The following is a 14,719-nucleotide window of genomic DNA, read 5'->3' as shown; positions in this document are numbered from 1 at the left end:
ACTGTTGCTCAGTGCAGAGTTCAGGCATTCGATGGGATCTCCTTAATGCTTCTTCCTGTTGTGTCTTTGACCTGTGCCGAGATGGGCAGGAAGTAAGATTCAAAGTGTTGGCCTTGTTTTCTGTGTGCTGAGGTAAAAGGCATGTAGCTCTTCAGAGCACAAGGGACCAACCTACCAAGCCATACTACTGCACACTCTGAAGCGCTGGGCCCTTCTTGGGGCATGTGTGTCCACAGAGCAGTGCCTCACTTCCCTCTTTGTTCCCAGCTCAGGCTAGCGTACCACTTAGAAGCTAAGACTCACTGCCCAGAGTCAAGTTGTGGCTGGGAATATCCCCAGGAACAGAAGAGCAGAGTAGACTTTTCAGGGGCTGATGTTGCTGAACACCTTGACAGAGTCACACCCCTGCCCCTGCCAGCACTGTCCCAGTTTGCTTTCTTCATAGCCCCCTTCCCTGGGCGAAAGCATTTGTGCTTATCTCCTCCCATTTTCCCTCATAGGCTTGTGGCCTATTGCTACTTCCGAGTGTTCATGGCTTGAGGCCAGTTGGGCTGTGGCCTTACTCACTCACTGGTATCCATTGCACTTAGTACTAAATTGCTTGCATGTGGCAGACATCTGAGTATTTGTTGAATGAAGGCAGGAACTGTTAAAGTACTTGATGCATGCTTATTGATCAGCTTAACACAGGATCACCTGAGTTATCTAGAGACACGGCAGAGCATGAGATGAAGCATTCCAAGCCCCCAGTGTCAGAGCCCAGGTCAGTAGGTAGTGGACCCTTCCTCATCTCATTCTGGCTTTTCACCAGCAGTACACAAGCACGTGCTAGCCTACAGCCATCAGAGTGTGTCTGTGTGTGTCTGTGGTACAGTTCTAAGATTGTACTAAGGAGGGAAAAGGGGGGCTTAAAATCATTTTGAGACAAGCTGTGCTTATGCAATGGAAAAGGCAAGAGAGGATCAGGACTCTCCACTAGGCGAAACATGCATGCATCTAACCCACATTCTTCTGGTGCTCACTACTTTCAATGCAGCAGTTTTTTTCTTCCTGCAAGGGAGCTCAGAATACAAAGCACTATTCATGTTTTTCTAACAAAACCAAGGTTTTGCAAAGTGAAATAAATCAACTGCAAAAAAAAAAAAAGAAAGAAAGAAAAGAAAAGAAAAAGGAAAAGAGATCCGTGTTCTGGATTCTCCTGTATGGTTCATATGATTATCTGTTGTTGCCATTATTCATGTCACCGTGCCCCTCCCTTAGCGCAGATGATTGCAAGTTGGCAGTGTAGCTCACAAAAAAAGAACTGTAGATGGAAAGGATTCATGAAAAGTTTATTGCAAATATTCTAAAATGTTTACCAGCTCCAGAGAAAGCATTTATAATGATGTTATGGCTACTAAACACAATGTCGTGTGATAGTACTCATCACAAAGATTGAATATACTTGAGATTACTGGGTAAAAGACATTTTTAAGATGTATTGGTATATTTCTGTGTAGAGCTACACAGAAAGGGAAGAAGAGAGAGAGAGAGAGAGTAAGAGAGAGAATCTGTCCACTGGTTCACTCTCCAAATACCTGCAGCAGCTAGATCTGTGCCAAGCTGAAACTAGGAGCCAGGAACTCCATCCTGCTCTTACACAGGGGTGGCAAGAGTCCAGAAACACTTAGGTTATCTTCTGCTCCATTTCCAGGCTCCTTAGCAGGAAGCCGTTTTGAAAGCAGAGTAGCCTGGTCTTGAACAGGTGCTTGGGTGTGGAATGCCAGTGTTGCAAGCAGGTGGCTTAACCCACTGTGCCACAATTCTGGCTCCAGTAAAATACATTTTAAATCAAGTATGAATTAGAAAAAGTTTCTTTTGTAACAAAAATGGAAACACATATGGTTTACGATCCTGCTGTCATTATTAACTGCACATTTTTTTTTTAATGATTTTTTTTCCTACCTTTAACATTTTTATTTTCACTTTTTATTTACAAGGCAGAGAGAGAGAGACAGAAAGGCAAAGCAGAGATCTTCTAGCCATTTCCCAAATGCCCACAAAAGCCAGCCCAAAGCCTGGAGCCTGGAACTCAGTCTGGGTCTCCCATGTGGGTTGCAGGGACCCAAGTACTTGAGCCATCACCTGCTGCCATCACAGGGTGTGCATTAATAGGAAGCTGGAATTGGAAACCCAGCCAAGACTCAAGCCCCAGCACTCTGATATGGGATACAGGGACCATAGGTTGTGCCAAATTTCTGCCCCAGCTACACCTTTTCAAAAATGTATAGTTTGATGTCGCTCCCCCTCTTCATGGAGGAACGACACAGGACCCTGCGCTGTTCTTTCGTCTGCTCGGCCCTCCCCGGGTTTGCTGCTGGTTCTTCCCGGGTTGGCTACTATCCCTTCCACCTCCGTGGAAGGGCAGTTCCCCCTGGCCGCATTCCCCACTTCCGCAGGGGAGCGGCACACCGCCGGCCGGCTTTCTCAGGGGCTGCACGGGTTCCCTTAGATGTTCCCCATAGATGTTCCCGGTGCATGCCGTCTCTCTCCTCCTTTATAGTCCTCCTCCGCCAATCCTAACTCGGCTGCCCACACGCCGAGTACGCTGCTCTCCTCCAATCAGGAGCAAGTCCTACAGTTTATTAGTTGAACTCGAGGCAGCTGTGCGGAAGCTGTTTGCTTCTCTCCCATCGCCATATTGTGGGAGAGCAGATGCATAGAATAAGTCTTAATTCCCGTAACTCAGTCTAGTCCGGATTGCTCCCCACAGATCCCCCTTTCTTTTTATTTTTGGCGTTGATACGCGCCTGTCTTCGGTGTCCCGCGGCACACACTCTGCTCTACTTGCTAGAGTTGCCACAGGCTCTTACAAGTCCTATCAATCAGGCAAACCGAATCCGGGTCCTCTCTTCGCCATGTTGTGAGGAGGTTTTTAGGCGCTGATGCGTGCCTGTGTTCGGTGACCTGCAGCTCATACTCTGGTCAAGCTGCTTGCTGGCGCTTACCGCCTTAATTAGGCAGACCGAATCCAAGCTTTCTCATTGCCGTATTGTGGGGGAGACTTATTAGTGTTGGTTCGTGCCTATCTTCGGTGACCTGCAGCTCATACTCTGGTCGAGCTGCCTGTCGGTGCTTACCGCCCTAATCAGGCAGACCGAATCCAAGCCTCCTAATTGTATTGTGGGGAAGCCTTACTGATGTTAATTCGTGCCTGTCTTCGGTGACCTGCGGCGCATAAGCTGCTAGCCGCCGCAGGTGCTCATCGCCTCACTTAATTGGGCAGACCAAATCCAAGCTTTCTCACTGCCATGATGAGGGGAGGCCTTTCTATTTCTCTATTTCTCTATCTCCGGGCATTCCTATTTCTCCCATTTTACTTCTATCTTCCAGCATTCCTATTTCTTTTACTTCTAAACTTCTGTTTCTCTTATCCCTGCAGCTTCCCGGCGCCTCGCGCTGCCGGCAGCTTCACGGCTCCGCGCAGCTTCAGCCCGCGCCTCATCTGCGCGGCTCGGCTTTGCGCGGCTTGGCTTCGCGCGCTCCGCGGTCTCGCACTTAACCCTTTCGCGTCTGAACCACGGCCTCGCCAGCCCCGTTCCCTATCTACTTGTGCCCCGCACGCTCTCTCTGCACGCGGCGGCTTCCGCGAGTAACACAGCGTAGCTTACGTGTCCGCCACTAGCATTCAATCTAAGTTCCCCGGGCTAGCCTGGCGAATTCAACCCAGCATACGTCTCCGCCCCACGGTTTGGCTTCCCGTCCTTTGCTCCCCGGGCTAATCAGACGGATCCCAACCAGGCTCACGTTTCAGCTTCTGGTTTCAACTTTTCGCCCCCCATTCCCGGGCTAACTTGAGAACCCCAAAGTGGCTTCCGTGTCCGCCTTGGCCTGCCCCCCGCTGCTTCAATTTCCCTAACACTTTTCTCTACCCGGTATGTTTCCCCAAGCTTTCCTCCAACAATACTCCTCCCTCATTTCTCCTGGCCTCTCCCCACAGTCCGCATCTGAGTCTGTTTGTTCTAGCTTTCACTTTCGCTTTCGACCTTAGAGATTTCTCCCAGCTTCCCCCTGTAGTCCGTATCCGAATCTATGCCTAGGCTTTCAATAGCTTCTTCCGGCACCCTTTTCGTCCAGCTTTTCCCTAGGCTGTTTGCTAGTCTCTCACTCCGATATTTTCCCTAGGCTGTTTGCTAGTCTCTCTCTCCGGTATTTTCCCAGTTCTTCCCGTTTCTTCCCTCCTAAGTTTCTGTCCATCCTAAGTTTCCTATCCGAGCTAGGTTTCCTATCCGAGTCACGGCACCATTATGTCGCTCCCCCTCTTCATGGAGGAACGACACAGGACCCTGCGCTGTTCTTTCGTCTGCTCGGCCCTCCCCGGGTTTGCTGCTGGTTCTTCCCGGGTTGGCTACTATCCCTTCCACCTCCGTGGAAGGGCAGTTCCCCCTGGCCGCATTCCCCACTTCCGCAGGGGAGCGGCACACCGCCGGCCGGCTTTCTCAGGGGCTGCACGGGTTCCCTTAGATGTTCCCCTTAGATGTTCCTGGTGCATGCCGTCTCTCTCCTCCTTTATAGTCCTCCTCCGCCAATCCTAACTCGGCTGCCCACACGCCGAGTACGCTGCTCTCCTCCAATCAGGAGCAAGTCCTACAGTTTATTAGTTGAACTCGAGGCAGCTGTGCGGAAGCTGTTTGCTTCTCTCCCATCGCCATATTGTGGGAGAGCAGATGCATAGAATAAGTCTTAATTCCCGTAACTCAGTCTAGTCCGGATTGCTCCCCACATTTGATGATTTAATGGGGAAATGTGAGTAAGCAATACAAAGGCAGCATCTTTGCTGTCCCGTGACTTTGGGTACCCCAGCTTTAACCATCAGGGGTTACCAGAGGCTTTGAAATGCATGTTGCACATGGTAACTAAGGCAGTACACAGTGCTTCACCAGGAACACTAAAAGTGTCAGCATGGTTGGGGCAGTTGGGAAACTAGGATTTGTGGACCATCAGTTGGAGAGTGGTGCTGTACAGCGCCTGATTTCCTGAATGCGATTGTCCTATTGTTACTCTGGAGGAAATGTCCTTATTCTTAGGAAATACTTGCTGAAATAGAAAAGGGTCATGTCTCCACTGTTCCCAAATAATTCTCAAATGGTTCAGAGAGGAGCACATGTGGAGGTACAAGATAATAACTGTTACTGGATCTTAGTGAGGGGCATATGCATATTCATCCTGCTACCCAGTACCATTTCTATAATCTGAAATTATAAAATAAGAAGCATGGGAAAATAATACGCAGACCTTCAAAACCCATTATTGTTAAATACCACAGTATTTCCCAACCTACCGAGTCCCAAAGATGGGTCACTTTGTTTTCCTTCTTTCCTCTTGAACTTCTATTAAAACTCCATTTTAATACTATTCTTAATTTTATACTTTTTTTTTAAAGATTTTATGTATTTGAGAGGTGGAGTTATAGACAATGAGAGGGGGAGAGAGAGAGAGGTCTTCCATCTGCTAGTTCATTCCCTAAATGGCCACAACAGCCAGAGCTGTACCGATCCAGAGCCAGGAGCTTCTTCCTGGTGTCCTGTGCAAGTGCAGGACTTGGGCTACCTTCTACTGCTCTCCAAGGCCATAGCAGAGAGCTGAATCAGAAGAGGAGCAGCTGGGACTAGAACTAGCACCCGTATAAGATGCTGGCACCGCAGGCAGAAGATTATCCTGTTGTGCCACAGTGCTGGCCCCTATTTTTTCTTATTTTCTACATAAATTTTTCAGAAAAGACTTGCGCTTACTCTAGGGCTTTCCAAGCAAGATTATATTTCAGCATGCAGGTGGAGGAACCCACTGGTAAACCTTGAATGGCAAGAAATCCTACCTGTGGATAATCCTTTCACAAATCAGTTTTTATAAATTAATTGTTTCTATAATATATACTTTACACTTGTAACTATTCTAAGTGCTTCACTAGTATTAACTCAGATAATTTCCAGAACATTGATGAGAAAACTGAGGTTAAGAAATTTTCCCAGGGCCTGACGCCACTAAGTGACAGAGCCCACATGGGGAGCCCAGAGCACTTGTGTAGCGGGTTTTCTGAAGGAAGTCCATCTACCTTTCTGAACTCTGACCTTAAGACTGTGAACATGTAGAGATTGTTCACATTTATGAAGTGATTCCTAATCTCTACTCTTACTAATTTTTCATAAAACGTTGTTCTCAATCTTCCTGATTAAAAGATCCTTCACTTTTGTATGCCGAGTTGTGATCATCCTGTTCACTTAGGTTCTCAGACAGCTAATGGGGGAGCCCTTCCGGCCTCAGTTTAACCACTGACCTTTACAACTTTTGTTGCTGTTAGGGATTTTGTCTGCTTCAGGATTGTATCGTATGATATTATAACAAATGCCCCCATAATTTCCATCAGGTTATGGGCTGGAACATTGCTGTGGCTAGAAGCTCTCTGTATCTTACTGGGTCAGAACCCTTCCTTTTCTCTCTGGCCACTCACCCATCTTTTGCAATTATCATCCCCTCCTTGCCTTCATACCTTCCTGGACAAATGGAGAGCTTTAGTTTGCTTATGTATTAACTGTGTTGAGAAGTGGAATAGGACATATCCTATTCTTTGCTACTTTGTCCAACATTGAGTTTGTGGGATCGCACAAGTTGTCAGCAGCCTTGTTTCATTCACTCAGAGCATTCCACGTATCCCTTCTTATTTACTCATTCAATAACTTTCCACTGTTGATGACTGGGGGCCTTGGGTCAGTGTTCCATGTTTCCAGTTCCACGTGTGCACAGGTGAGTCAGGTGTGTACACTTGAGACAGGAATTGACACCATGCCGGTGCACCTGCTCATAGATAACGCCCAAACTGTGTGTGTCACACGCTTTCTGCTGCCACCAGCAGTAGAAGCATACATACTGCCCTGGGTTGTGGCTAATGCTGGGTCTCCAGGTCTCTAAATGCTGTCAGGTGTTCCCGTCTGCCTACCTGGAACATACGCAGCGATGTTAGGGTATGGTCCGCACTGGCAGCAGCTGAGGCCAAGCACCTTCTCTTATGTTTAATCATCATTTGAGCTTCCTCTCTTGAAGCATCGCCTTAAGCGTGTTCCCTGTTTGTCTATCAGATTTCCTGGAACCATATTTTAGCCTTCTTCCTGCCAGACATCCAAGGCAGACATGAATATGTAAAGCGAGGTTCTCTAACCGGCTGTGTGGTGGGAGGACGGCTACCTTTGCCTCTGCTCACAGAAAAGGACCTAGCAAGTTAGGCCCGGTGGCTGTGAATTTGGCCTTATGCCAGATTTGCTGGACTCCAATTGTATAGCAGCTTTTGTCTGTTCTTCTCTTCAGTGGCTCTCACCATTCAGGAAGCCCTTCGGCACACTGTTCTAAAAATAGTGGATCTCTGGATACTTCCAAAGTCTACATCGTGTCTCACAGTAGCGGTCAGCAGGTTCCCGGCTCCATGTCCAAGCCCTATCACAGACAAGGAGCAGTGAACAAATACGTCATCGGCTGGAAGAAATCGGAGGGCAGCCCACCGCCCGAGGAGCCTGAAGTGCCGGAATGCCCCGGGTAAGGAGGCTGAGGGGTTCTCGGGACAGCGTTGTGCCTTTGGGGACTGACTCAGCAAAGGCATTCTCCCCCACCCCAAGGGAAATATATCTTCTCTAAAAGGACACTCTGCAGATGTCCTTTGAAAACTCTTATTTATATGTAGGTGTTTATATTTCTCTTTCAAAGTATTCCCTCTTCTTGATTTTTACATAAAAAATGAAAAGAAATCTGAGTTCTTTGTTCTTATATTCAAAAAGCAGCCGACAATAGAGAAGTTGTGGTGATGTGCTGCGGATGGGGTGACTGTGGAGTCTGAAAATATGCAAGGTCAAGGGCAGGCTGAGTTCCTGCAGACTCTGTATGCTCCTCAAAGTTGCTGTGTAAGCAGTATCATAAAAGAAAAGGTGTTTTCACCTGATTTTAGCCGAACGTCTGACCTCTCTTCCAGGTGTTAGGTTTTGTGGGGACAGGTGGGAAGGGATGTTTTGCATTTGAAAACAGAAAAGAAAAAAAAAATACCTGTCGCCCAGTTTAACACAGCTGCTGGCTGTGTGGAGAGACAGGTATCCCATGTCAGGAATGCAGAACAAAGCTGCTCAGAGGGTCCAGCTACTGGGGTTTGTTTATTTTGCACAGAAGCCTGCAAAACCGCATGTTCTAAGTTACCTGGTCAGTGTGTTTCGTGTGCCTGCATGTGCTAGTGGCATAAGTGGCGTGGAGGGTATGTGTGGGTACACACTGTGCCCGAGGGCCGTGATGGCTCTTCACAGAGAGAGCCTCAAGATTTTTAGGCTTAGTCAGAGAACCAGTATTACTTTTTTCCCTTAAAAATAACCCCACGTCTTAAGAATGGCTCTCACAATACTGACTTCAGAATTAAAATCCACTTGAATGCTAAAATTGAACATAGACAGACTCTTTTGTTTAAAAAAAAAGTCATGTCAATCATTGCAAATGAAGTCATTAAGAAAGGAATTTTCTAGTGTTAGCTACAGCTTTTTATTGTAAATGCAAATGCTTAGATGATACATTTGTGTTTCCACCCAATAAAAGTCTTCTGATGGCTTCACAGAAATTCACTCCAAGCCTTTTTTCAGTTCTATGAAATATTTTCAGAAGCATTTTGTGTGTTGCTGGATGCACTGTGTTTAGGCTAAGGGCTCCCTGGGAGAGTTGGGAAGTGTGAAAAGAGCCCATTTGATTTGCTCCGGAGCCCAGGGTTCATGTGCTTTCTCATGCTGGTTTCATGGCACTAACACGTGGTGAAAGACAGGCAAGGCCAGGGGTGTTGTGAGCACAGGGTTTGCATGTCTAGGTAGCAGTCTGTTCTCCCCAGAAGGGACTCCCTGCTAGAGACCCTCACCTCAGGACTCTGGCCATCTTTTAGTCCTGCCCCTCATTTTGTGGGGACAGTTTGAGTTCAGAGCAGTTTTTTTCCCCCTCCTCATGCAGTGTTTGCAGTGTTATTGCTGGGATTAGAGGCCAGTGCTCCCAATCAGTATATCAAGGGCAGCATCCCAGGCCACAGCCAACATTGCAAAGGGCTTCTAAAGCAAGACAGTCATAGAGGAGTGCACTAACTATATTTGAAGTATTGTCAAAATACTTCTACTTGGCCACTGAAATTGTGCTTAGAAAATGGTGGGCCAAGTACAACATGGATGTGGCTGAGAATTAGGGAATATTGGTGCCTCATTGTGCACAAAAGAGAAAATCAGTTGTGTTCTCCAAGAGAAATTTCCCATGGCTCTAAAATTGCCAGTTGTGACTTTTTAATCAAATCGAAGGCTTATAATTGATTGTTTTTGTTAATAATACGGTCTTAGAAGTTTTAAAACATATAAGCATGTGAGCAGTTCTGCCCAGGTTCCCGTGTCTCCATCCATGTGGCCCCACTGGCCTGAATGCCCTTCCCTACTTTCGGAGCCAGCCAGTGCCCTCCCAAGGTGGACACAGCTCTGCTCGGCTTGGCTCGGCTCTGCTCTGCATAATCCAGCCCCACACTTTCCAGACTGACCTCTCACTTCCTTGGCCATCCTGACTTACCATGCACACATGTGTGCACACATACACCACATAAACATACATGCATGCAGGCTGGGAACCCTGCAGGGGCTCCATGTCCTGCTAACCTCAATACTCTCTGTGACTCAGAGCATATTTATGGAATGTTATGGGATATGTTTTTTTAAAATGACTAGCAAAAAAGGCTAGAGATTTTTATTCAGATATGTATAGAACCTGGAACAGCCCATTGTCATCATAATTATCCATGAAGTTACTGAAGGGCCCTAGGGTTTGTTGCCTACATCTTTCCCAAAGCAAATATGGCCTGGAGTTCCTGAGCCCCTCCCAACTCCAAGTCTCAGGATAAAAAGTTGGCATCTTGATAAAATCAACATTGTTGTGTTCCCTCTGAGACACGTGCAATTGGGCTTTTCTTGTAGATTCGATTGTCCAGTTGTGCCATCTCCTAAACCAACCAGCTTTTAAAAGTTTTTCAGGGGCCAGCACTGTGGCATAGTGTGGTTAAAGCCACTGCCTGCAGTGCCAGCATTCCACATGGGTGTTGGTGCCAGTCCTGCTCCTCTTCCGGTTCAGCTCTCTGCTATGGCCTGCAAAGGCAGTAGAGGATAGTCCAAGTCCTTGGGCCATGCTCCCACATGGGAGACCTGGAAGAAGTTCCTGGCTCCTGCCTTCGGATTGGCTCAGCTCCAGCCATTGCGGCCGTCCAGGGAGTGAACCAACGGATGGAGGAGCTCTCTCTCCTCTGCCTCTCTGTAACTCTGCCTTTCAAGTAAATAAATAGAATCTTTAAAAAAAAAAAAAAAAAAGTTTTTCAAAAGTTGTGCTTGTTTGCACTGTCAGTGCTGCTGTGGTTTAAGCACTGAGGGAAAACCTTTCCTCAGAAACAAAGCAAAGCCCACAGAGATTTTCAGATAAATTACTCCTAATTTTGAGCACATCTGTGCACATTTGGTGCTCTAAGAATTTCCCAGGGAGCTTTTATGCTGCAATAAGATAGCCTTGCTGTGGAAATAGAGGTATCTCAGTGGCACACAGTCATGTCCTGGCCACCATGTGCAGCTCACCACGGAGGATGGTGAATTCCTGGAGTGTTGGGTTTCAGGCCATTATGGCAAAGCCCGTCCACCTCTGCTGACAAGACAGCCGCCAGTTCCTCCCTGCATCTTCAGGAACATTCAGTTGCTCAGAAAGCGTTTTCAGAGGCCGCCTGTTGAAAATGACTCCCCAGTTCTCTCTCTGGAAAGGAGCTGAAAACAGTAATTCCATTTGACAGCCTTTTGTTGTCCATAAATACATTTTTATATACTGATAATTAAGGGAGACAGCTGCTTTATTTATCCAAACAGCCTTGTGAAATTACTGATAATAAAGCATGTTTGGCACACATGCGAATTGATTACTCTGAAGCTCCAGGCTCTCTCGGGTGCCTTTCCCTCTGCTGCCTGGGTGTGGTGGCTGGGGGAGTCTAGTCTGACCTCAAGAGAAGAGTCCTCTCATGTCTCTGAGAAGCATAAGCATTGCTTCCAAAGACATGTGATAACCTCTGATGAATTATTGAAACTATGTTTTCTAACAGGGATTAGGAAAGGGAAAACACAGCCTTATTTTAAAAGTTGGCTGTATTTTTTTTCTCATGCTGGGCTTTGGGGATCTGATTTGTCTCTGAATTATTCAGAAACCTAACTTTGCAGTTGAGCTCATTGCACAAATGTGAGATGGCGTGGGGATTTGGAGCAAAAGGCAGTAAAAGTGAACTGACTTAAGAATTGTATGTGTGCCTAAGTGGTAGTTAAAACTGGCCACTAGATTTTAATTTTTGCTGCAGACATTTTACATTGGGCCTTCGCTCCTCTTACTTTCCATTCTGATTTGTTTCTACAGGATGTACAGTGAGATGGATGTCATGTCCGCAGCAACTCAGCATCAGACAGTGGTAGGAGATGCTGTTTCAGAAACTCAACACGTTCTGTCAAAAGAAGACTTCCTGAAACTGATGCTTCCTGACAGCCCTTTGGTGGAGGAGGGGAGAAGAAAGGTTAGCAACTTTTGTGAGGCTCTGAAGTTACTAGAAAGAAATTGGAGAGTTGCTGGGGTAGTACTACATCTCTCGTGACCTTACCAACAACTTGCTGCACAGTTGGCTATGGCCAGTTGTCATCCTGTCAGTCAGCAGAGTCAGCCTCAGAGAGATTATGATGGGCAGCTTTCTATTTCAGATATAGCTAGAAGTCCTGGGAACCTGGCCTCAATCCCTGGCTCCCATGATGATTAACTGCATGACTCTGTGCATGCGACTTGGCCTTAATGTCTTTTTCTGATCAAAAGAAATCGTAATGCCTGGATTGCAAAGTTAGAGCAAAGATGAAGACCATGTGAGAGACCTAGTAGGATGCCTGGATGTAACTGGTGTTCAGGAATGGTAGCTGTTGAAATTCATACCACCTGACTTTGTTCCAGAACTCTAGCCTGTGCAATAAGCGGGGCTTCCTCAGATGTAATCCTGCTCTGGAAATGGACTGGAGCTAGAGCTGACTCTGCCTGCTGGGCATCATAACTAGGGTTGCAGTTTGCCCTGTGCCATGTAAATACCTGCAGAGATCACAGTGGAAGGCCATGTTTTAATCCTGTATCCCAACCTCATGTTCAATGGAACAAACACCTTCATTCACCATCTTGATGATGTTAGATTCCTTATTCCTGTTAGCGTCAGTTTCATTAATACAGAGTCTTAGGCCACTTTTTAAAATAAGGCACAGAATTAGAAGAGATTTACAGGTAATTTAGTCCAACCACCCCAAGGTCCCAGAAGGTGATCTATGAAATGCACAAACATATTTGGTGGAAGAATCAGAAAGGGAACTCCTGTCTCTCGCTTCTCATCGGGCACTCCTGTTCAAATGGAAAGGGAAAAGGAAATCAGGCATCACTGTATTGATGGTGATCAGGGTAAGCAGCGAATTTTTGTGATGCTCTTCCCTGTAGTGCAACAATGCTGCAGTTAACCTAATCATGCTCTTAGACCATTCTAATTAGATACCTCAAAGCTGCTCTAATCTAATCTGCCTGTAGTGAGGCTCTGAAGAACTTTCTGGCTGTTTGTGAAGAAGGAATCTCTTAAGAACTCAATGGTAATGAGTCTCTTTTTAAAATTTGTATCAAATCATAAGATTGATACTGTATAAACTTGGGTACAAAGAGGGCAAATAGCTTTTTTTTTTTAAATGGGAATGAGCTTCTTGATGAGTGTTTTTTTTTTCTCTCCTCCTAAGACAAATCACCTTCTTTCCTTCTTTTCATAATTTAAATTTAACTTTGTAGTTTGCACACAAGCCAGTTACCATTCATCAGCTAGAAAGACTTGACAGGGTGGAAGGAACACATACAATAGAAATATTTTTAGTCGCCTTTCTGCATTCACAAATGTAAATAGCCGTTTCTATATTTGTTTGATGTGAACATTCTGACTTCTACTATTGTTTACGTGAAAGGAATGTAGCCCAGTATGCAAAGGAAGTAGTTGGAAACTCCGATTTGATTTAACTTTTCTTGAATGTTTGACTAGTAAGGATTTTCTTTTCCCCTTCTGAGCTATAGCACACAGTAGGTTTTGTGATTCCTTAAATCTGGTTAAGATTTATTACTATAGTCAGTTTTTAACAATTATAATACAGCCTTTTACAAGTGATGCTTTGAAGTGGGCAGTAAGATTGTAACTACTAATGCCATTTTTCTTGAACTTGTTTGTATGGCCTAGAAAGCTTCCGTGTTCAAAATTAGTTTCATTATATAGATCAGCTCAAACATCACATGTACTTGATTGGTACAGAAAGTACCTAATATTGAAATGTAGTCATTTCAAATTAAAATCAAGCCAGCACTGTGTGCATTTGAATAACTATTGCCTGAAATGGCAACCTTATATATTTCCAAGAGCTTTCACTGGTATAAGGTTATAGAGGTTCCATTTAACATTTCAGAATTAATAAAGCTGTGCATGTCTAATTCATGATAATATTTCTCAGAATGTCAAAGGAGGAAAACATTAAAATCCAATAACTGCACTGAAGCCCTGGTACATTTGCTGTGATGACCCGAAAGCCTAGCTTAGCATTCCTGAGTTAACAGGGAAGACTTGAAGGAGTTATTACTGTAGCGTGTAACTGAACGGGCTTAGATAAATTCCATTCCTTCAGTGTTTTCATGCGCTTCCCTCCCCGCTCCCTGTCTTGTTTTAAACCCTAGTTTTCATTCTATGGGAACCTGTCCCCGCGGAGGTCGCTGTACCGCACCCTCTCTGATGAGAGCATATGCAGCAACCGGAGGGGCTCCTCCTTCGGCAGTTCCCGAAGTTCCATCCTTGACCAAGCCCTGCCCAACGACATTCTCTTCAGCACCACCCCGCCCTACCACAGCACACTGCCTCCGAGGACCCACCCTGCACCCAGCATGGGGAGCCTGCGAAGTAAGTAAGGGCTTGGTTGCTGCCTGACCATCTGAGAGGGTGGGCCAGTTGGACAGCTCCTGCCTCAGGGAGCCCTTCAGATCTTGGGGCTCCAGGGCAGGTTTGGGAGGTAGCGTTGTGTTTTAAATATGTGTCACTGTTGCTGTGCTTTAACTCACTTTCCAATATAAAAGCCCCAGAATAGATATTTTTAAAACATTAAGCAACACTGCCTATTGAGAAGGAAACTGAAAAACCCATATTGGATATTTTTGCAAGTAAAACAGTGACTTCTGTATCATATTTCAGCTATTAGATAAATATAGAAGAAAATGTCTAAAGACTTCATTTTTCAAAAAGCTGAGGCATGGGAAATGGGTTTTCTGGTGAGCAGTAGACAGGAAGAAAGTTTGGTTTTCCAGCTGTCTGTTTCTTCTTGAAGTTCAGGTAGGAAAGGTGGCACGAGGGCACCAGGAGGGGGGGTGTGGTCAGGTGCACGTCACTTGTGCTCGCCTGTGTCCCAGCTTACTCCAGCTTGTAGGTCACAGGTCAGCCTAATGATATTCCTTCTAATACTAGTGTTAGTCCATTATTAATGTGTTAGTGTTTTCAGGGCAATCTTGTTTACGTTAGTTAAGATGTTATACAGGAAGAATTGGGATTTAATTAGAAATATATGCATTGTCAAGGTTAGTGTTTAACTTC

General features: G+C 45.7%; 1 protein-coding gene across 14 annotated transcripts in view; it reads left to right on the top strand.

Annotated features, from left to right (window-relative positions):
* SIPA1L2 (signal induced proliferation associated 1 like 2) overlaps positions 1–14,719 on the top strand; it is a 231,310-nt gene that overhangs the window by 187,657 nt on the left and 28,934 nt on the right. For all 14 annotated transcript variants that reach the window (XM_070055530.2, XM_051821459.3, XM_070055529.2 and 11 more), the window contains 3 exons: positions 7,339–7,563; positions 11,455–11,608; positions 13,816–14,035. In XM_070055530.2, coding sequence (XP_069911631.1) covers positions 7,339–7,563; positions 11,455–11,608; positions 13,816–14,035 — 599 coding nt within the window. The remainder of the gene's footprint in view (positions 1–7,338; positions 7,564–11,454; positions 11,609–13,815; positions 14,036–14,719) is intronic.

The sequence above is a fragment of the Oryctolagus cuniculus genome, chromosome 13 (genome assembly GCF_051225735.1).
Source record: "Oryctolagus cuniculus isolate XC-2025 breed Fujian yellow rabbit chromosome 13, ASM5122573v1, whole genome shotgun sequence".
In the NCBI taxonomy this organism is placed as follows: Eukaryota; Metazoa; Chordata; class Mammalia; order Lagomorpha; family Leporidae; genus Oryctolagus; species Oryctolagus cuniculus.
The sequence above is the reverse complement of the archived record's forward strand: the minus strand, read 5'-3'. Positions and strand labels throughout refer to the sequence as shown.